This window comes from Lycium barbarum, chromosome 2 (genome assembly GCF_019175385.1).
Source record: "Lycium barbarum isolate Lr01 chromosome 2, ASM1917538v2, whole genome shotgun sequence".
Lineage (NCBI taxonomy): Eukaryota > Viridiplantae > Streptophyta > Magnoliopsida > Solanales > Solanaceae > Lycium > Lycium barbarum.
Window position 1 is genome coordinate 26,599,621 of NC_083338.1, and position 23,320 is coordinate 26,622,940.

Below are 23,320 nucleotides of genomic sequence, written 5' to 3' on the forward strand. Positions count from 1 at the left end.
CAATCTCGCTTCTCGCATCTTATCTTCCACCGAGGCCACCCCCACCTATCCTGAATATGCTCATTCCTAATCCTGTCACTCCTGGTGTGGCCACACATCCATCTTAACATTCTCATCTCGGAAACTTTCATCTTTTGAACGTGAGAGATCTTAACCGGCCAACACTCCGCCCCATACAACATAGTCGGTCTAACCACCACTTTGTAGAACTTGCCCTTAAGTTTTGGTGGCACCTTCTTGTCACATAGCACTCCGGAAGCAAGCCTCCATTTCATCCACCCTGCCCCAATACGATGTGTGACATCATCGTCAATCTCCCCGCAGCTTTGCAGAATAGACCTAAGGTACTTGAAACTACTTTTCTTCTGGATGGCCTGGGTACCAAGTCTCACTTCCAAGCCAGTCTCCTGAGGTGCTTCACTGAACTTATATTCCAAGTACTCTGTCTTGGTCCTACTCAGCTTAAACCCTTTAGACTCCAGAGTATGTCTCCAACTCTCCAGCTTAGTGTTAACTCCGCTACGCGTCTCGTCGATCAGGACTATGTCGTCCGCGAACAACATACACCATGGCACCTCACCTTGAATTTACCGTGTCAATTCATCCATTACCACGGCAAATAAAAACGGACTAAGAGCTGATCCTTGATGCAACCCCATCACAACTGGAAAGTGCTCTGAGTCTCCTCCTACTGTCCTTACCCTGGTTGTGGCTCCCTCATACATGTCCTTGATCACCCTAACGTACGCCACAGGTACACTTTTAGCCTCCAAGCATTTCCATAGGATTTGTCTTGGAACTTTGTCATAAGCCTTTTCTAGGTCGATGAATACCATGTGTAAGTCCTTCTTCCTCTCCCTATACTGCTCCACCAACCTTCTCACAAAATGGATGGCTTCTGTAGTTGAGCGTCCCGGCATGAATCCGAACTGGTTCTCTGAAATAGACACACCTCTCCTCACCCTCATCTCCACCACTCTTTCCCACACTTTCATAGTATGGCTTAGCAGCTTGATACCTCTATAGTTGTTGCAACTCTGGATATCTCCCTTATTCTTGTATAGAGGGATCATTACACTCGCCCTCCATTCTTCGGGCATCAATGTCGTCTTAAAGATGACATTAAACAACCTAGTTAGCCACTCCAAACCTGCCGGGCCCACGCTCTTCCAGAATTCCCCAGGAATCTCGTCAGGTCCGGTCGCTCTTCCCCTGCGCATCCTACAAACAGCACCCTTAACCTCGTCAACCTTAATACTCCTACAATACCCAAAATCGTGACGCCTTCCTGTATGTTCTAATTCTCCCAACACAATGTCTCTGTCCCCTTCTTCATTCAAGAGTTTGCAGAAGTATGACTGCCATCTCCGTCTAATGAGAGTCTCTTCTACCAATACTTTGCCATGCTCGTCCTTGATGCACTTTACTTGATCCACATCACGTGCCTTTCTCTCCCTCGCCTTGGCTAGCCTGAACAATTTCTGGTCCCCTCCTTTCTCTTCTAGTTCAGCATACATGCGTTCAAAAGCTGTCGTTTTTACCGTCGAAACCACCAACTTCGCCTCCTTCCTCGCCATCTTATAAAGTTCTGTATTCGTCCACTTCTCCACCTCATCCTTGCTTTCTATCAACTTCGCATACGCCACCTTCTTTGCTTCCACCTTCCCTTGAACTTCTCCATTCCACCACCAGTCCCCTCGATGCTGACCACGACTACCTGTCGAGACCCCCAACACTTCCCTTGCTACCACCCTAATGCAACTAGCCGTCTTATCCCACATACTGGTCGCATCCCCACCACTATCCCAGGCCCCCATATCCTTCAATTTTCTCTCCCATCTCCAGGGCACTAATCGTGGTCAAACTCCCCCATCTGATCCTAGGTCAGTCCTCCGCGACCCTCTTCTTCCTCGTCATCTTGATCGCTAAATCCATCACCAAGAGCTTATGTCGGGTTGTAAGATATTCGCTCGGAATGACCTTACAATCTTTGCACAGACCTTTATCATCCTTCCTAAGGAGTAAAAAGTCTATCTGAGTCTTAGCCACCGAACTACGGAAGGTTACCAAGTGGTCCTCCTTCTTTGGGAAACTCGAATTGGCTATCACCAACCCAGAAGCTCTTGCAAAATCCAAAAGTGAGACTCCTCCTCCATTCCTGTCCCCGAAGCCAAAGCCTCCATGCACATCATCATAACCTCCCGAAATAGGCCCGATGTGTCCATTGAAATCACCTCCCACAAATAGCTTCTCAGTAGGCGGTATGCCTCCCACTAATTCGTCCAAATCCTCCCAAAAGCGCCTCTTCTCCTCATCGCCTAAACCCGCTTGTGGCGCATATGCACTAATAATGTTCACAGTGAGTCCTTCAACGACCACCTTAATCGACATCATCCTATCAGTGGCTCTCCTAACCTCTACCACTTGATCCCTTAATTCACCATCTACTAAAATGTCCACCCCATTTCTATACTTCGACCTACCAGAGAACCACAGCTTATACCCGTCTACCTCCTTAGCTTTAGGACCTACCCATTTGGTCTCTTGGATACAAGCTATATTAATCTTCCTCTTCTTAAGAATCTTAACTAGCTCTATGGACTTCCCCGTTAACGTCCCAATGTTCCAAGATCCTACTCTCAACCTAGACACTCCTCTAACCCACTTACCCCTCCTAACCCTCGCCCCAGTCCCCGAACAAGAACATGACCTTAGTCTACCATCACTAAGCAAAGCCACGAAAATGAGTATGAACTAATAAATTATTCAAAAGTCTAAAGTTAGCAAAATGTAACTACAAGTATATGGACAAATAATGGATGTGGCAACCGGAGGTACCAACTCCAGTTGAACTGAACCTTGTCGCCGCCGGAAAACACTGTTCAACGTCCGAGTGTTGTTCACACTATTCACTATTGAGTTACTGTTCACTGCCGGAATTCTGCTCAGAGAGACCTGAAACGGGAGAAGAGGGAGGGGGTGGAAAGAAAAAAAAGAACAAGAAAAGAATAGGAAAAAAGGAGAGAGAGAGAGGGCTGGCCGGAAAATGGTGCCGGAAAATGGTGCCGGAAAAAGTCTTCGGCGATGACGCAGCTGTGTTCTGGCAGCGGCAGAAGCAGCTAAAAAAGGAAAAAAAAGGAGAAGAGAAGAAGAAGAGGAGAAGAAGAAAAGGAAAGAGAGAAAAAAGTAGATCTGGCCGGAAAAGTGGTCGGCGTTACCTGGTCGCCGGAGTTACCTGAACAGTGATGCGGTCTGGTCGCCTGACGGGGTGGCGGGTGGGGTGGAGTGGCGGGTGGGTGGAGTGTTGGAGGGCAGAGGAGAGAGAGTAAAATATACAGTGATGATTATTTTAACCATGCATAAGTAGTATAATTTTTCGCCGAAGGGAAACCCCTTGGCTATGCCTGGCTCCGCCCCCTGAGTGTAACCATATATAATTCGTGTTTAATCTATTCCGGAAAAGGCTTAGGACGAGGCTAAACCTCCCTCAAAACCATGAAGTACCATAACTCTAAAACTGTGATATTTCCTTAACTGGGAATTCATTAGCACCAATTATTAACCCCAAAAACAACAGGAAAGAAAGCACCGTCAACCCAAACTGTCACGCCAGCAATGGGAGCAGATAGTGAAACAGAACTAACGACAATTATTTAAAAACCTGAACCGACTGAAGTGATAACGTTTTGACCCTTTCTAAACTGTTTCAAAGACCCAACATGCATTTCTTTCGCATTGAGCTCTTTCATTAACTGACATAAATATCAGTGAGTGCCATTTATTTTTTTCTGGACAGAAAAACTTTTAGCGGCTGAGCCACGACTTGGAAAACTTATCCCGTCCTCTATTGAATCAAATTGACAAATTCATTTCAGAAGTCCGAAAAAGAATACTTTCAAGAGGCGAACAAACTACGCCAAACAAATTCAATATTGTAACGGGGATACCAGTTATGCTAATCCTCCAATTATATTACCTCATTCGAACCATGGAAGAATTAAATAAAAACAATCACCTTTTATAAAGGAGTTGAAGTTTTACCTAACAATGTACATCTAATGGTGAAAATAAGTCTCTTGCTTCCCCATTGTCATAAATTTATCTCCGAAAGATATAACAGGCATGAAATGGTTCATCGCAATTAGTAAATGCAGCATCTAAACTGCGGGCATTATTCTACAAACGAAAGAAACTAGATACTGTACAGTGGTGATTCATTATGTCATTATCTTTAAGTTAGAGATGGAGCAAACTCATATCCGACCAAGCCTCACCAAATGCTGTTGGTGCTTTTCAGCAGCCGCCTTATCAGCAGCTTCACGTTTGAGTGCTCTCTTTGCACGCCGGCCAACAGTTTCTTTAGGACCAGCAGCAGCGTCTTTCTTCTTAGCCTGGCGTGATGAAGAGCCAGCACCTAAATCCTGGGAGTTTGGACGATGAGCTGGCCTAGCTTCTTGCCTTCCTGCCCTGACATAACCATTATCGCCCCATCTCCTGTTGCCTATGCGGAGACTTGGTGAGCTAGTATAATAAAAGTCTTCTAGCTCTTCGTCATCCTCATATGCATATGCATAGAGGTGATCCATTTCATCATTGACTTCTAATTTCTCCTCCACGATCAAGGGTTTGAACCATGTTGCTCTCAGGAGAAGGCAGACGCTCTCCCCGAACATGTAGTCCTGAATACTGTTGAAAAGATCATGTTTTCTTAGGATAAAAATAACTAACCACAACTATGGAATGTTCAAAAACAAAATATTTCCTCTTTTCTAATTTATGTTACACTTTTCGCTTCTCGAAATTCATACTTCTTAATTTCAACAGTACATTTGGACATAAACTCTGTTAGTTTTCCGAAATAAAATTTACACATTTGAAAACTATGTAAGAAGTACTATAAGCTACAATAATTAATAGTTCAAAATATTTAAAAAAAAAAAACATATGAAAAAAATGTGGTCAAAGAATAATTTGTTTGACTCTCAAAATTTGAACATTATCACATGAATTGGGACGGTAACGAAAAATAAACAAGGAGAAGACCTCAAAAAAAATTTTGATTCACGATACAACCCAATAACATGCTTTTGACAAACCCCCCATATTTTTCCGAGGACTATATGTATCTCTCTTAACTTGGAGATCCATTGCGAGGGATCTACCAAGAATTACTTATTTAGGTGACTTCAGATTAGATATGGATGGATGCATCTCTTGGAGCTTAGTAACACCAACAATGGTCAGATTCTTTAGAAGTAAACTTGTTGCATATTCAGAATAGAGAACTGGCAATTGACCAAAACAGACAACATTTACCACCCCATTTTTACTGGTCTACTTACCAAGGCAACAATACAGCTCTATGGTTCTTACTAAAATCAACTAGATAATTAGATAAGACAATTGCAAATAGCCCATCAAGGCATCAACATAAAACAGATTAAGAAAACAAGCGATGGATCAAGAAAAAGAAGTTACAGTTTCTACTAATTTAACCTCTAATAAATACATTTTTTCCTCCTGGAAGAATTATGCACATGGTTTCATACTTATTAGTGCAAATAAGAATGTACATCAATATACTACACATGCCATATTATTAGCATCATCATGTATCACATATATTTAGACTAAAGAAACTTAAAACAACATAATCAGTTACCTTCCATCAAGTGAGCGATGGATGTAGAGAAACTCAAATGGATGTTTACACTGAGGGCATGTTGGTTTCTCTTTGTAGGTTGCCCACCGAAGGATGCAAGTCACACTGAACACCAAATTAAGGACACATATTGCTGTCAGTACTTTCTCATTATTACCAAGAAGTAGATATACTGAAAAGCCGTGGAGACTTAGAGGGAGATGCAAACATTAGAAGATTGTTACAGTATCTCTGAGAGGTCACCATTTATAGCAATATACATCTAGTCATAAGAAGACCGTAATGAAGTCACATTTCGACCAAAAGCTAAGCAACTTAAACCTTTGTTCTTTTTTCAAGTAAGCTTACAGAACTTAACAGGTTCAGTCCAGCTGAAAACAGCAAACGCATAATCTTTAAAAACCTAACAAACTAACACAAAGATCAATGCAATTTGATGCACAAAAGTCAATCATAAGTACTAACTAGACCGAATCCCCCGACATCAACAAAAGGCTATTAATACAACTGAAACAGAACATTCTTTCGGCGTAGAGCAGATTGAGCATAGAATCACTAGAAGAGAGCTTGCTATTGATTGCGGAGAGGTAGTAAGAAAAACTACCAGAAAATCATCACTCCTCCATACCACCACCACCCCCGGGGGGTGGGGGTGGGGGTGGACGAGGGAGTATATCTTGGGTAAGAAGTGGTAAGGAAAACATTTTCTCTTCTTCTTTTTTTTTTTTCCCTTCCTGTTTTCACCTAACATAGAAAGCAAAAGGAAAGTAAGACAACAATTATGTGTTTTAGTTTGACTAGGCACAGAGTTTACGAAAATAAAGAAGACTTTTGAATTGTGTGGCCTTAAACTAAAGATATGTATAATGTACCAAGTTTCCCTTTAATCTTGTGGTCTTAAACATCCCATGCGCAAGGTTGAAATTAAAGAATTGCCAAATTAAGAAAGAGGCATTTTCTTAAAACAGACTAAAAAGGAAAGTAAGACAACAAATTGAAACAGATGGAGTAGTTCATTTACCATCAATTTACTGCCATTTTGATAACCCTAATAGCAAAAATACAACAAGCTATCTTTCTTGATAGTTTGATGCAAACCAAATGTAAGTGATTGGTTCCCCTAACAGTAAACTGGATAAATCCTATCGGAAGCATGCTGAATTGTTGATCATATTTATGTAGATAACTAACAAACGTAGAATAATTAGCTCGGGACCAACTTTAAGTGATAAAATCTATCAAAAACAGTAAAACTGGATATGATCCTATCAGGGAGTGATGATCAAAATGGCAGTAAATAGATGGAGATTTGTTCTATATACAAACCAGTAGGCGTGCTCGCAACCTTTTACAAGAGCAGTTTCTTGAAGCACTATCTTATTCAAACATATGGCACACACACCATGATGATTGTTCTCGCAGCCAACTTGGTGGCTTTCCTCAGAGATGCCCTTCATTTTCTGAAAATCAAAATTCACATCAATCAGCTTAACCCGTATCGTCTAATCAAATAACACAGCATTAAGCCTGTACCAACATGGAAAGATTATATTCTATATTTCTATTTGTTAAATAGTGACAAGCAACGCAACACGGGCCATAATCCGGTACCAAGATGGAAACAAGAAGAAAGGTTATTGCCATTAATGGAATTCAAATACCTTAACTCTCATTATAAGGATTCAAGGGCGCCAAAAGATATTTAAACAAGGATCTCTAACTAACTGCTATATCCAAATTCCAAATACTTCTGATTGACCATTGTTTAAAGATTTCTATCACTTGAATATGCAAGAAATCTCTAGTAATAGAGAACCCCTAATTCATTTTTTTATTTTTTATTTTTTATAATTGTGGTGTCCGGGCTAGCTTGCGCGCACCTCGACTAGTTCCATGGGTTACCTAGAAATGGCCTAGTGTTTTTTTACCTCTACTGGAAATTGAACTTGAGACCTCATAGTTTTCAACCCACTTCATTGACCACTAGGCCATGCACTTGGGTGTTGCACCCCTAATTTGGATTGAAAGACATTATTGAGTATTAAAATAAAATGTGTTCAGCTAGAACATAATGATATTAATTGAACTTTTAATCAATAGATACTAATTAAACTTAAAATAATCAATACTCCAATCTATTCAACGACATTAAGTCATAAGACCACATCAAATAGCTACGGGTTCGGAAGCCGGACAATAAGTCTTAAGACCACATCAAATAGTTACGGGTTCAGCAGAATCCGGTAGTTGTAGCTCAACTCCAATATTTGTATTAGGAAATTGAGTTAATATGTATAAATAATACATCCTGAACGCAGTTAGCTAAGAGAGTTGAGGTTCAGAACCCTTAAATTTAGGGCTCGTTTGGCCATGGATAATTTTCACTTTTCCTGAGTTATATTTTGGAATCATGTTTGGACATAGGATTGTTATAATTTTCCAGAAACCTGTTTTCACATTTTTCACTCCAAATCACTCACAAAAATACTAACATAATTTTCCAAGTTGTATTCATGTCCGGACACAACTCCAATTTGGAGTTACCATTTTTCAACCTTTTTCCAAATACTACATTTTTTATGTCCAAACTGGCACTTAAAATCCTGAATTTTGTCTCTGAGATCAAATCCAGCTAACACACAAATCAATTTAATCTCTATTACTTCTTGTAACACACAAACTTATTACTTCACCAATTATCAGAGCCCTTTTGTAATATATTTCAATGAAAATGAACTTCAAATGACACACAAAAAAACAGTAAAGATAAAAATTAAAAAAATAGTAATACTTTTTTTTTAATACCTGGTCTTGAATGGATAGATCCTGAATGTTATTCATCACGAGTTGTTGACCCTCAACCTCAAGCTCCACAACTGTAGACATGGCCTAAAGATGGGATTTGAAAAGGGAAAAAAGAAAAAGATATATATATATATATATATTTATGTACACGGGCTGTGAGGATAAAGAAATTTACAAGAAAACAAAGAGAGAGAGATTCTAGAGAATTATGCCTTTATTCCAAAGAGGAGGTTCGAACAGGTGAGCGAAGCCGATGGAGATTGGGATTATGCTAATTTTATACCCCCACCCACGCACCCTACATCAACTACCCCCCTACGGCCTTATGAGAGAGAGAGGAAACAATGGTGCAGAAGTAAGGTGTGTTTGGTACTCCCTCCGGTCCAATTGAGGTTTTAATCTCTAAACGTTAGATTCAAAATAATTTAACTTTCACAAAATCAAGAAAGTATTTCGTTTCTCTTTTCTAATTTGCCCTTGATATATTCTCATATCCCTATAATAATTATGTAAGCCTAAAAAAAAATTAAGTAAGGGTATTTTAGTCAAAACATCTCTTGATTTTTAGGAACTAATGAATTCCTTAATTTATGTGTCCAAGCTTAAAACCTCAATTATTTTGAACCGGAAGAAGTATTAAGAAAATGTTTTCATCAAAAATGTTATTTTAAAAAATAAGTGGGTTTCTTATTTATTTCAAGCGTTTGATAAATAAGGAAAAAATATTACTCTAAGGGTGTGTTCGGTATGGAGAAAAATATTTTTCTGAAAAATGTGTTCTTGGAAAATAAGTAAATTTCTACTTATTTTCTCATGTTCGGTTGGGTAGTGAAAAATAAGTGAATTTCTTACTTATTTTGCCATATTCGGTTAGTTGGTAGAAAATATTTTTCGAAAAATACCACCCATTCCCACCAACCCCACCACCCCATACCACACCAAACCCCCCCCCCCTCCCCTCCCAAATTTTCTATTTCATACATTTTATTTTATTTTATTTTTATTTTATAAAAATTGAATTTTTTTTCCATATCCGTCCCACCACCATGCACCCTCACCACTACCTCCCCCCTCCCTAACTACAACCCACCCACACCAAATTTAACCACGCAAAATTTCAATTTTTATAAAGTTAAAATTAATTATGAAGCAGAAATTCGGGAGGGGGGTGGGGGTGTAGCAAATCAAAAAAAGAATTTTTTTTCCAAAACTTCTTTTAAAAAAAATATATATTGGACAGGCAAGCGTGTGCCTTAGAAAACCAAAAAAAAAATTCAAAATCTTTTTTTTTTTTCAAAAACAAAGGGTGGTGGGGTGTCGTAGAAAACCAAAAAAAAAAACTTTTCAAAACTTTAAAAAAATGGAGGGACTGTGGAGGGGTGGGTGGTGTAAAAAACCTGACAAAGAAACTTTTTAAAAAATTGGAGGGGGTGGGGGTCTCAGGGACCGGGGGTGAGGAGGATGGGTGGTGTAGAAAACCCAAAAAAAAAAAACTTTATAAAGAAAATTTTAGGGTATGGGTAGTGGGGTAGGGGTGGGGTGGGAGGTGTGTGGGGTTGTGAGAGTTCTTGGGGTTTGGTGGTTGGGGGGTGGTAGGGTGATTGGTGAAATGTTAATTGTGGACTTGTTTTCACTACTTTGATTAGAGAAGTCATTTTCTTTATTTTTAAGGAATTTATTGTCCTAAAGAAAATGTTTTCCAAAAATTTTGACAAAAAAAAATGTTTTCCTTCATACCGAACACACCGTAAGAACATTTATATATAATCCAGCAAAACACTGTGGGGTGGGATGAGGTGGGGAGCTGGGGTTCTGAGTGGCGGGGCGTGGAATGGTAAAGGGACGGGGGTTGGAGAGCTTTGAGTGAGTAGGAAGTTCAATAAACTCAGAATATCACTTATGAAACTTATTTTTCCTACTTCATTAGAGAAGTCATTTTTTTTATTTTTAAAAAACTTATTTTTCTAAAGAAGATGTTGTCAGTGTTATGATTTTAATGATGACAAATTGTTGTGTAGGTACCAATACTCAAAGAATAAATCTAATGGATCGGATAAATAAGCCCAATGGACAGCATGAGTTCAGTCGGCTCAATAGAAAGGCAAGCCCAAGTCGGCTGCATAAGGAAAGGAATTAAAAATAAGCTACTACATATTTTTGGAATAAAATCAGTTTTACTCAAGCATTTAAATCAGCACAATCATGGTGAGTCAAGCATCAAATCAGATCTGCTATACAAGGAAACAAGTACCACTCCAACAAGGCAAATGACGCATAAGGAAAGCAGTTGTACAATCTTTATTTCTCATCAACAACGTACAAGGAAAGAAGCATCTGCCAACCAGGCTGGTATCACAGAAGGAAAGCAACGTTACAAGACTTAATGAGCTCTTGCTTTATTCTTGGAAATTAGGATCCTCAATATTCCTAATTTACAAGGATCAATTCTCTTGGGTTGACATCTCTGCTGAAAAAGAGTCTAACGACTAGTTGATTTGAAGACTATATATTCAAGACTCTAGAAACGAAGAAAAACATACACTTGTCTCATACTCTCAAGTTCTCTGTCTTACTTTTCACAAACATTGTATTCTTGAGTGATATAGTGTAAACAAAAAAAGAAAGGAGAGATATAGAATAGTTTGTGAGGCATTATATCAAAAAGAATTCGAGTGTTTGAGTGTAGACGTAGGAGCTTCGTTCAAACAATTCATTATACCAAAACATTTACAAAGAGCTGCAGAGAACACCCTTGCAACCCAAAGGGACTGGACTAGGATTCACATTGAATCTGAACCAGTATAAAATATCTCTGTCAATTTTATTTCTGCATTATGATATAGTCGGCTAGTGTTCTCAGTTAGTCGACTATCTAAACGAAAAAGTTACAATTCACCCCCCCCCCCCCCCCCCCTCTTGCTCTTTCAATTGGTATCAGAGCAAGGTCTCACACTTTGTTGCTTAACAGCAAGTGAGAAAAGATCAAATGGCTGCATATCAGGTTCCTGGTGCAATTTTACAAGATGGGCACTCCACAACGAGACCACTCTACTTTAATGGTGAACACCACTGCCATTGGAAAGAAAGGTTCAAGATCTTTGTGCAAATCAACGGATTATCAAGCATGAATTGTAATCAAGAAAGGACCTAAGCCTATTCCAAATACGGATGGAAAAGATCCAAATACAAAAATTGATTTGGAGTCGCATGATGTAACTAAAGAACAACAGGAGACGCTATCGACAAATGCTAGAGCAATAGCCTTATTGTACTGTGCAGTCAGTGGAGAGGAATATGCCAAAATATCAAACTGCGAGACTGTAAAAGAAATGTGGGATAAACTTGAGGTCACATACGAAAGAACATCAAAAGTTAGAGAAACCAAAATCGATGCTTTGAGGCACGACTATGAAGCTTTCAGCATGAAGGATGATGGGAATATTGAATCAATGTTCACCAGATTTTGCAAAATCATTGGTGAACTCAAATCTCTTGGTGTGACTTACACTAACTCTCAACAAGTGAGAAAACTTGTCAGTAGCCTGCCCAAAACTTGGGAAACAAAGGAAATTGTTTTAGAAGATGGAAATCTAGATAATTTTACATATGATGAACTAAGAGGAAATCTGATGGCCTTTGAAAAGAATCATATTCAAAGATATCAGAAGGATGAAAAGAAGAAAATGGTTGCTTTCAAGTCATAGGCTGAAGAATCTGATGATGAGTTCAAGGAAGATGAAGTGGCTATGATCTCTAGGCATGTAACTGAAGCTATTAGAAGATCAAGAAACAATAGAAGAGGAAATTCAAATTTCAGGAAATGTAAATCCTCTGTGTTCAAAGAAATGATGGAAAATGCTATGAATGTGGAAAATATGGCCATATTGCATCTGAATGCCCTGATGCAAAGAGGAAACCATCGAAAAATTATCAAAAACAACGAGCATTCAGCGGTAGGAGTGAAGATGAAGTCTCTGAAGATGATGAGGAAGATATGGAAAACATTTGCTTCATGGCAATTGGTGAAACTAGCGAGGAACACCACAAGAAGAAGTCAAAAGGGAAATGGTATCTAGACAGTGCTTGTTCCAGTCACATGACAGGCGACAAAAGCTTGTTCAAATCAGTTGCTGACTTTGATGGAGGACTAGTCACTTTTGGTGATAACTCAACAGGAACAGTAATCGGTACAGGAACTATTTCGTTTAATAATTCATGTGATATTTCTAACGTTTATCTGGTTGAAGGACTCAAATATAATCTCTTAAGTATCAGTCAATTGTGTGATTCTGACTTAGAGGTAAGATTCAAAAAGACTGGCTGTGTTGTAAAAGACAAAACTGGAAAAGAAATTCTACCTGGCAGCAGAATAAGAAATGTGTATGTGCTCGACTCTGTTAAAACTCCAGTTGGACATATTTGCTTGGCATCTATGGGAGAAGATCCTTGGGTTTGGCACAAGAGACTTGGACATGCTAGCATGAGGCTAATTGAAAATTAGCCAAACACGATTTGGTCCTAGGCCTGCCTAAAATAAACTATTTAAAAGATCATATTTGCGATGCTTGTCAGAAAGGTAAGCAAACAAGAAGCTCTTTCAACTCCAAAGATATTGTATCTACTTCTAAACCATTGCAGATTCTACACATGGACCTTGTTGGTCCTACTAGAACTGCTAGTATTGGAGGAAAAAGGTATGCCTTCATCATTGTTGATGATTTCTCTCGTTTTACCTGGGTTATATTTCTTGCTCATAAGGATGATACTCTAAAGAATTTTAAGTTTTTCTATGATAAAGTACAGCGTGACAAAGGCTACTACATTACTTCCATAAGAAGTGATCATTGAGGAGAATTTGAGAACAAAGCCTTTGAGGATTCTGCAATGAACAAGGTTACGCGCATAATTTTTCGTCACCAAGATCTCCTCAGCAAAATGGCGTTGTTGAAAGAAAGGATAGAACTTTACAAGACATGGCTAGAACAATGATTTTAGAACATAATCTGCCACATTACTTCTGGGCAGAAGCTGTAAGCACAGCATGTCATGTATTAAACAGGTGCTTGATTCGACCCGTTCTAAAGAAAACTCCTTACGAGCTATGGAATGGTAAGAAACCTAATATTAGCTACTTTCACTCCTTTGGGTGCAAATGTTTTGTGCACAACAATGGAAAGGACAACATTAGTAAGTTTGATCCTAGAAGTGACGAAGGTATTTTTGTTGGTTACTCAAATAATAGCAGATCCTATAGAGTTTTCAATAAACGCACTAAATCTATTGAAGAATCTGTTCATGTTATTTTTTATGATACTAACCATTTAGCTGAGAAAGAAAAATTTGCAGATGATGATGTCCACCAATCTTCAGTCACTACGACTACTACCTCAACTAATCAAAGTCTCTTATTAAAAGAAACTACCTCTGCTGACGAGTCGACTAACCTTACGATTGAGCCTGTTCCAAATGAATGGAGAAGTGAGCCGGACTATCCTAAAAGGTTTGTTATTGGTGATATAAATGAAGGAATGAAAACTTGAGCTTCCCGTAAAAATAGTGCAAATCTAGCACTCATATCTCAGCTCGAGCCTAAGAAAGTAGATAAGGCTTTAAAGGATGATCATTGGATCAAGGCGATGAAAGAAGAACTGGATCAGTTTGACAAAAATAAAGTATGGAATCTAGTTCCCAGGCTTGAAAAAGGATCAGTAATAGGAACTAAATGGGTATTCAGAAATAAATTGAATGAAACATGCGAAGTTGTGAGAAATAAAGCTCGACTGGTTTCCCAAGGCTACTCTCAACAGGAGGAGTCGACTATGATGAAACTTTTGCTCCTGTTGCACGGTTAGAATCTATTCGAATTTTACTTGCTTATGCTGCTTTTAAAGGTTTTAAACTATTTCAAATGGATGTTAAAAGTGCTTTCTTAAATGGATTTATTGAAGAGGAAGTTTTTGTTAAACAACCACCTGGTTTTGAAAATCCTAAATTCCCATATCATGTGTACAAACTAAGTAAGGCGTTATATGGTCTTAAACAAGCTCCTAGAGCTTGGTATGATCGACTTAGAACCTTTTTAGTAGAACATGGATTATCTAGAGGAAAGATTATCTAGAGGAAAGATCCATACAACTCTTTTCATTAAAAGATCTTCATTTGGAAATTTAATCATACAGATTTATGTAAACGATATTATTTTTGGAAGTACTAACCCATCTCTGTGTAAGGAATTTTCTAATCTCGTGCAAAGTGAATTCGAAATGAGTATGATGGGAGAATTAACATTTTTCTTGGGGCTTCAAATCCATCAATCGGACAAAGGAATATTCATCTGTCAAAGTAAGTATACAAAGGAGCTTGTTCACAAATTTGGTCTAAATGATGCTAAAGCTATGAAAACTCCTATGAGTCCTACATGTTCCATTGACAGAGATGACACAAGTAACGCAGTTGATGAAACTAAGTATAGAGGATTGATAGGTTCTCTGCTATATCTTACTGCTAGTCGACCAGATATCATGTTTAGTGTTTGCAAATGTGCTCGTTTTCAGTCAGCTCCTAAGGAATCTCATCTTAGTGCTGTAAAACAAATAATTAGATATTTACTTGGAACCATTTCCTATGGATTATGGTATCCCAAAACTAATCCCTTCAATCTAGAACGATTTTCTGATGTTGATTTTGCAGGAGATAAGGATGATAGAAAAAGCACAAGTGGTTCATGCCAACTACTTGGAAAATCATTAATTTCCTAGCATAGCAAAAAACAGGGATGTGTTTCTCTCTCTACTACTGAAGTTGAATATATCGCTGTTGGGCAATGTTGTGCTCAACTACTATGGATGGTGCATCAACTAAGTGATTATGATTTATTATTTAAGCCTGTTAAAATTTTCTGTGATAATTCTAGTGCTATATGTTTATCAAAAAATCCTGTGCATCATTCTAGAGAAAAGCCTATAGATATTAAACACCATTTTATTAGAGATCATATTATCAAGGGGTCGATTGAATTACAGTTTATTTCCACTGAAAATCAACTTGCTGATATTTTTACAAAACCCTTACTTGAGGAAAGATTTTGCATGCTTCGAGAATCTCTAGGAATTATTGATAAACCTGTATAATTACGTTATTTTTGGTAAATTGACTAATTTTCCTTCTCTGAAACTCCCTCTGTCCTTTCATTGATTACCGCACCATACTTCCTCCCTAATTCTCGCCTTTCAATAAATATCATCATCATCTCTGTCGTCTTCTCACTTCTCCCACTATCTTCTCCACTTCCCCATAAAACCCTTTCAATTCCATGACCCTTCCATCTCCTCACAATCACCATTAAAACCGTCCATTCCCCTTTCATTCTTCACCCAACAGTTTTCCTCTGTTCCAATCTATGGCTAAAACTCTGAAACCCTCCTCTCTCTCCACTCGCAAAATCACTAGAAACAAAAACAAAGGTAAAGCATCATCCCCTATTCATGTCGAATCTGATGGCTCTGATTCCTCCCCTCATAACTTTACAAATTTGTTGTCTCTTCGCTCTTCGAGCAAATGTGACCATGCAACTGAAGCGTGTGGTGAGTCTTCCAAGAAATTTAAGTTCAACTATGAAAATGCCTTTCTTGACCGTCGCCATTTCTGGTCCACCCCAAACTCTGATCTATTTCACTCCTTTAAAGGTAAATCCTTTGCTCATGGTCGAATAGTGGATTTTGATGTAATCTCATCACTACATTGTAATATCCAGCAGTTCTTTGACTTTCAAGGTTGGGTAAATATTTTCTCATATGCTCCTACTCGTGTTTATGAACATCATATTCGCATGTTTTATGCTAATCTTAGAGCTACAAAAGATGATGAACTTGAAACCCTTGTTTTTGGCATTCGTATTCTGTTTGATAACTCTGGTTTTGATAAAATGTTCAATATCTCTGGTTTTTCTGCCTTATCCCGTAACTCCTGGCCATCTGACTTTGAGGTCACTTATGAAGAGGCTAAACGGTCCATTTCTCTCAACTCAACTGGTTCCCTCCCCTCTCACTTAGGCCTCAAACACCTGTCTTTTGAGACCCGTGTGATTGCTCACATTGTTGCTACTACTATACTGCCTCGTGTAGGCTCTTTGTCGACCCTCACTCAGCGTGACACTTTTCTCACTAATTGTCTGGTTAAGAAGCGTAAGGTCCATCCTTCCTCCCTAGTCATGAACCATATGTTAGACTCTGCTTCTGATCCTATCAACTTGCCCTATGGTATGCTCATTACTCGCATTATGGAAGCCCATCATGTTAACCTTGATGACCACCCCCCTATTTTTACTAAACAATGTTATTATTCTAGAGCATTTGTTAGCATGGGTTATGTATGTATGGATGATGTATGGGTTCTCAAAAAGGATGTAGATAAGGAACCTGACCAATCCTGTCCTCCTGTCTTCCAATCATCCAAACCTTCCTCCTCAAATCTCCCATCCGATCATCCCTCTGATATTCTTGCTAAGCTCTCAGTCCTTGATGACAAAATTGACCCTCTCAAAGATCTCCTTGTGTCCACTCATTTTCATATGGAAAAAGTCAGAGATGTCTCTAAAGAAACTGGGGCTGATGTTGCTCGACTGCATCTCAAGATTGATGGTGGTTTAAGGGAGGTAAGCTGGCTACCAAATTGCAAGGTAGTGTTGATGGTCTTCCTGCTAAGTTCACTGCAACTCTGGATGCCATGAAGGAAGCTATGGTTAACACCTTAGCGTACTTTCTTCGGCCCTTTGCTCAACAACAGCAAGAGCAACAGCAGGAGCAACAACAATCTGATGGGGAGCAGGATTAATGATGTTTTGTCCCGTTTTATTAAGACATTTTTTTGTTTTGGGCATTAGTCCACCTTGACTATGTTTGTTTGCTTAACTATCCGTAGACTACAGTGGGTGGCTGATCGCTCAGCCTTATAATCTAACCCTTATCACATCACCTATAGTTTGTAATTTTTGTTTTATTATTATTATGGCCTTTGCTGTGTGTCTTTCTTTTTGATTGATGCCAAAGGGAGAGAAAGAGTCCAGTTTGGACCAGTCAACTATTCAGCGGAGAAATATCTGGACCAATCAACTACTCGGGGGGGGGGGGGGGGGGGGGGGGGGAGTCTTCCACTCCATTATTCAGGGGGAGCATGAAATCAAACAAGACAGGGAAGTTGACCACACTTACACTCATTTTGAGTAATTATTTTTTGTCATCATCTAAAAGGGGGAGATTGTTAGTGTTATGATTTTAATGATGACAAATTGTTGTGTAGGTACCAATACTCAAATAATAAATCCAATGGATCGGATAAACAAGCCCAATGGACAGCATGAGTTCAGTCTGCTCAATAGAAGGGCAAGCCCAAGTCGGTTGCATAAGGAAAGGAATTAAAAATAGGCTACTGCGTATTTTTGGAACAAAATCAATTTTACTCAAGCATTTAAATCAGCACAATCATGGTGAGTCAAGCATCAAATCAGATCTGCTATACAAGGAAACAAGTACCACTCCAACAAGGCAAATGACGCACAAGGAAAGCAGCTGTACAATCTTTATTTTCTCATCACAACGTACAAGGAAAGAAGCATCTGCCAACCAGGCTGGTATCACAGAAGGAAGCAACGTTACAAGACTTAATGAGCTCTTGCTTTATTCTTGGAAATTAGGATCCTCAATATTCCTAATTTACAAGGATCAATTCTCTTGGGTTGACATCTCTGCTGAAAAAGAGTCTAACGGCTAATTGATTTGAAGACTATATATTCAAGACTCTAGAAACGAAGAAAAACATACAATTGTCTCATACTCTCAAGTTCTCTGGCTTACTTTTCACAAACATTGTATTCTTGAGTAATATAGTGTAAACAAAAAAGAAAGGAGAGATATAGAATAGTTTGTGAGGCATTATATCAAAAAGAATTCGAGTGTTTGAGTGTAGACGTAGGAGCTCCGTTCAAACAATCCATTGTACCAAAACATTTACAAAGAGGTGCAGAGAACATCCTTGCAACCCAAGGGGACTGGACTAGGATTCACATTGAATCTGAACCAGTATAAAATATCTGTGTCAATTTTATTTCTGCATTTTTATTACTGCATTATGATATAGTCGACTAGTGTTCTCAGTTAGTCGACTATCTAAACGAAAAAGTTACAATTCACCCCCCCCCCCCCTCTCGCACTTTCAGATGTTTCCCTAATATTTTTGTCAATTAAACATTAAAAAAAATCTGATAATGTTTTCCTCCGTACCAAACGCACCTTAATTTGATAAGAAATGTTACTCTATTTATCTTGTCTTGAATAAAAAGACAAAACTACAAATGTCTGTTAAAACAATTGTGTTGACATAATGACATTTGGATGACCTTGAAACAGTGCACGAAAGATCACTTATACCAGGTATCCACTCTGAATTTTTTGCTAAAATTATTGCTTATCTCACACTTCCTCTTTTTCAAATTATTTATATTGATTCTCTTTTACATATCCTTCAATAAAACACTAATTAAGAAGAGCGTTTGGTTATTTTACTCTTATTTATGTCTTAATATATAATTTTTCTTCATTGGATATTACTTTATTTATGTGTCATCTTGAGGTAGTTGTTTCTTTAAAAATAACTATTGTTAAGGATAATATGAGGAAAAAAATTAATTTTATCTTGAACTTCTTAAATGACAAATAATCTGTGACAACTATTTAAAAAAAAAAACACGACAATTAATTTGAGACCCAAGATGTGCGGGGTTGGTCGATGTTTGCTCTTCAAATATAACCTTAAACATCTTTAATTCTTTAACCTATTTGGCCAAGCTTGTTTTTCCCCCAAAAATACTTATTTTTCCAATAAGTGCTTATTTTTAAAAAATTGAGGTATTTGACCAAGCTTTTAGGAGAAATTAAGTGTTTTTGGGGAGTAGCAGAATCAGATTTTCAGAAGCTAAAAAAATAGCTTTTGCCCAAAAGCACTTTTTTGAAAAATACTTAAAAAAAAAAACACTTAGAAGCACTTTTGAAAAGCTTGGTCAAACACTAATTGTTGTTCAAAAGTACTTTTTACATTAATTGGCTAAACATAAACTGATTTTCGCCAAAAGCACTATTTTGAAAAGTATTTTTAAAAAAATATTTTTTAAATTAAGTTGATTTTAGAAACTTAGACAAATAGGCTAAATTTTATTAAATAGGAGCACCTTTGATCACCCTAATAGAACTAATTTAAAAAGTATGGGTGGGCATCAAAATCGAAAAATCAAACCTAACCGAATTAATTTAGTTCTCCGGTTGCGATTGCTAACCAAGTTAATTTAGTTCTTCGGTTTCGATTTTTCGATTCGATATTAACTTCTTAAATACTTTGATTTTCGGTTCGATACTCACTTTTAAGATCTCATTTCTCTTCAGGTTAATAAATTATGGAGGCAAATTGCGAGTTCGGAACTAAAATGACCCAATAAAAAACCAATTGAACCAAAATACCCCAAGAAAAAAAGGGATACCAAAATACCTTTAATGCACCTTTTTAATGCATTATGTAAAAAGGTGTTAACGTCCTCCGTTAACATTCGTTACCCAAACTTTTTTTTTAAAAAAAAAACCATGCATAATGCAGCAAATAGATGCGCTATGCAAACACAAATGTTTCCAGCCTAATGAACGGTCTAGGAATAGGCTAAGGCATCAACTTATATACTCCTTCCGTTTTAATTTATGTGAATCTATTTGAATGGGTACGGAGTTTAAGGAAAAAAAGAAGACTTTTGAACTTGTGACGTAAAATGAGGTACATATATTTTGTGTGACTTTTAATCAGTACATAAATGTCACGACCCAACCCCATGGGCCGTGACTAGTGCCCGAAACGGACACTCGTATACAAACCTGTTACACATAGTCAGACTGAAACTAGAAACTGCAGGGAGATTAATAAGCAATACATGTCATGAACCTGTCTCCTGAGGAGTCACAGTTAACCAAAACATCATATGATACGCAAGCCGACAAGGCTGCCATTACATACCAAAACAGTACGCAAGCCGACAAGGTTGCCACTACATACGGGGATATCCATAGCATATCATATCGACACAGCCGAACAAAACTTATATACAACCCACACATGTGTCTACAGACCTCTAAGAGTACAAGAGTGAAATATGACGGGACAGGGCCCTGCTGTACCCCTGGATACATATATATAAGTCCATATCACAAAAGTTATACCAAGCTAATCCGGGCTCCGGAAAAATGGAGCTCTCCAAAACTGCTAAGCAAAAGTCCTAAGTTGGAGGGTCACCAAGTCGAGTATCTGTACCTGCGAGCATGAAACGCAGCCCCCGAAGAAAGGGGGTCAGTATGGGATATGTACTGAGTATGTAAATCATGAAATATAATAAAGAAAACCATAACTGAATAAGAGATTACAGGAGTCAAGTATGACGATCAAAGATACCAATACACTTACCTTATGAAACGAAAATCATGCATATCAATATCATATATCATATCCGGCCCATTATGGGACTCGGTAAATTAAGTCATCATATACCACATTCGGCCCGTCATGGAGCTCGGCGCCATCATCACATCATCATCATCATCATCATCATATACATATATATATAACGTATCCCGGCCCTCTAGTGAGGGACTCGGTGAACAATGCAGTGAAACTGTGCACGAAAACGTATCTTGGCCCGGGACTCAGTGAAAGATAAATTGAGGCATGCACGAGCAGAGTAGTGAACAACCATATGCAAACTAAGTTATTATCTGAGACTCAATAGAATAATCAAAATGAACCATCATTTGAAAATCAAGACAGTAGGCATATCAAGTACCCTTCGAATGTCACTATGGATTATACCAAAATATGAATTATACCAAAATATGAATTATACCAAACTAGGACGACTGGAATCATACACATGTATCAAGACATAATAATATAAGTTTTGGGGATCAAGAACATTAGCCATCCTAGTGTCTCTAAGAATAAGAGCTTTTTTGGATTCATGTGCTCGTCGTTTGTTTGTTTCATAAAGATCATACCAAAAAGAAAGAAGGGTTAGCTTTACATACCGCTTGTCGTCCGTACCAACTTAATAATTTAAACTCGTCTCGATTAGCACTTCAATCTATAACAATGGTATCATGTCCATCAAATTGGTGGTTACTAGTATACGTTCTATATCAAACGATAACTCGTTTTTTGTATAAAAACAAGTGGGCAGCACTTCCACTATTTGCACACATCCATAACTCACACACAAGGTCAATAACACCAATAATAAGACACAACTCAAGGATATAACAAAATCAGCCCCATATGCACTATATACAACATTGCTATCATTCTTTCTCTTTACATCCATCGAGTACAACAACCACAACAACAAAAGTGATTAATACACTAATTCCTTATATTAATTCAGCCCCTTTAACAATGTTAGGCCAGCCATCATGAACAGCCCATACTCCGGCAACTACACTACATATATTGTACATAATCATAACTATAATTCCTGCATTTTGACTCAACAAGAGCAGCCACGAAAATTACAACAAACAACACCCAAAATGTCACCACAAAACAGCCATAAAATTTATAACAAACAGCTCCAAAACAGCCACGAAATTTATTACAAAACAGCCACGAAATTTATCACAAAACAGCCACAAAATTTATCACAAAACAGCCCCAAAACAGCCACGAAATTTATCACAAAACAGTCCCAAAACAGTCACGAAATTTATTACAAAACAGCCCCAAAACAGCCAAATCAGTCCACACTTTACACGTTCAACAATAATCAACATAACGACCACGACATGCTCAAGTTATTCCTAATGATCTACAGCCACAACACATCATCAAAATGACCTTCCAATAACATGCTCCAAACAGCCCATCACTACAACAATACAATACATAATCATACTACACTTAATCCTCCAATCCAACAATAACAACAACACGCCCAAAACAGCCTCTAATTACTCAAGTTCTTAAAACAGCCCACTAAATAAATATAACTTCAACTTTAACCATCAAATTCCTTTACTCTCATCATTTAATCCATGACAACAACAACATCAAAATAAATTTACCATTTTTAAGTTAGAACAGCCCCCACATGGCCCAAACAGTAACTTAGCATTAACACACACAATTCTTTACATCCAATTCCACATCTATCAATTTATACAAAGTCCAAACCACCTCTAACACATGTAGAAGAGTATTAAACCTTACCTCAAATTTAATTCCTTGCTATCAAAAACTTGGGCTGGTCAAGAGTTGCCATGGCCGTGAGCTGCCATGGCTATTGTAGTTTCCATTCCTTTCTTCAATTCAACTTGAAAATTATCAATTAGTAGTGAAGAGGAGGGCTGGCCGTGGCTTCATGAATCTGCCATAGCCATGGCCGAATGGTTCTCTCTCTCTCTCTTAGAACTTAGGAGCTTCTCTCTCTTTCTTAGAACTTTGTGAAGTGGGAAATGAATTGTGGCTGAAAAATTGGTCACAAAGTTGGCTATGTGCTGCCCAAGATGTTTTACACGTGCCCCATTAAAGCATGTGCCAATCAGATTTGGCCATGTTGTAGTGGGGTCCCTTTTTGTGCACTACTTAATTAATTAAAATCCCACTTAATAATCTAATCATGGTTAATTAATTCCTAATCTCCACCAATATTTCTACACTAATTGTAATTAATTAACAGATCGTGCACTTATTAAAATCGGAGATTAAAAGTCCTTGTCTCATATCCCAAAATAATCTTGTCTTTAATTTATGTCCATTAGCTCACGAATAATCCAATGT

The 23,320-nt window shown here is 38.1% G+C and overlaps 1 protein-coding gene and 1 long non-coding RNA gene across 2 annotated transcripts; both read right to left on the reverse strand.

The window, feature by feature from the left end:
• Positions 1–3,950: 3,950 nt before the first annotated feature.
• On the reverse strand, positions 3,951–8,797 carry LOC132626386 (uncharacterized). The gene is made up of 4 exons (XM_060341246.1): positions 8,468–8,797; positions 6,989–7,122; positions 5,663–5,767; positions 3,951–4,686 (listed from the first exon to the last, which is right to left on the reverse strand). Exons 1-4 carry the CDS (start codon positions 8,546–8,548, stop codon positions 4,254–4,256), a joined length of 753 nt encoding a protein of 250 aa, XP_060197229.1. The 5' UTR covers positions 8,549–8,797; the 3' UTR covers positions 3,951–4,253.
• Positions 8,798–20,395: 11,598 nt separating this feature from the next.
• Positions 20,396–22,999, reverse strand: LOC132629430 (uncharacterized). The gene is made up of 2 exons (XR_009578228.1): positions 22,751–22,999; positions 20,396–20,809 (listed from the first exon to the last, which is right to left on the reverse strand). It is a non-coding gene; the product is annotated as an uncharacterized LOC132629430 (long non-coding RNA).
• Positions 23,000–23,320: the final 321 nt, after the last annotated feature.

Excerpts from the sequence above, each read along its gene's own strand:
- LOC132626386 (XM_060341246.1), bottom strand. The coding sequence starts at position 8,548 with ATGTCTACAGTTGTGGAGCTTGAGGTTGAGGGTCAACAACTCGTGATG. Across the intron at positions 5,768-6,988 it reads GGTTGCGAGCACGCCTACTG|TGTGACTTGCATCCTTCGGT; the intron begins GTTTGTATATAG and ends TTTGGTGTTCAG. Across the intron at positions 4,687-5,662 it reads CATCGCTCACTTGATGGAAG|TATTCAGGACTACATGTTCG; the intron begins GTAACTGATTAT and ends TCTTTTCAACAG.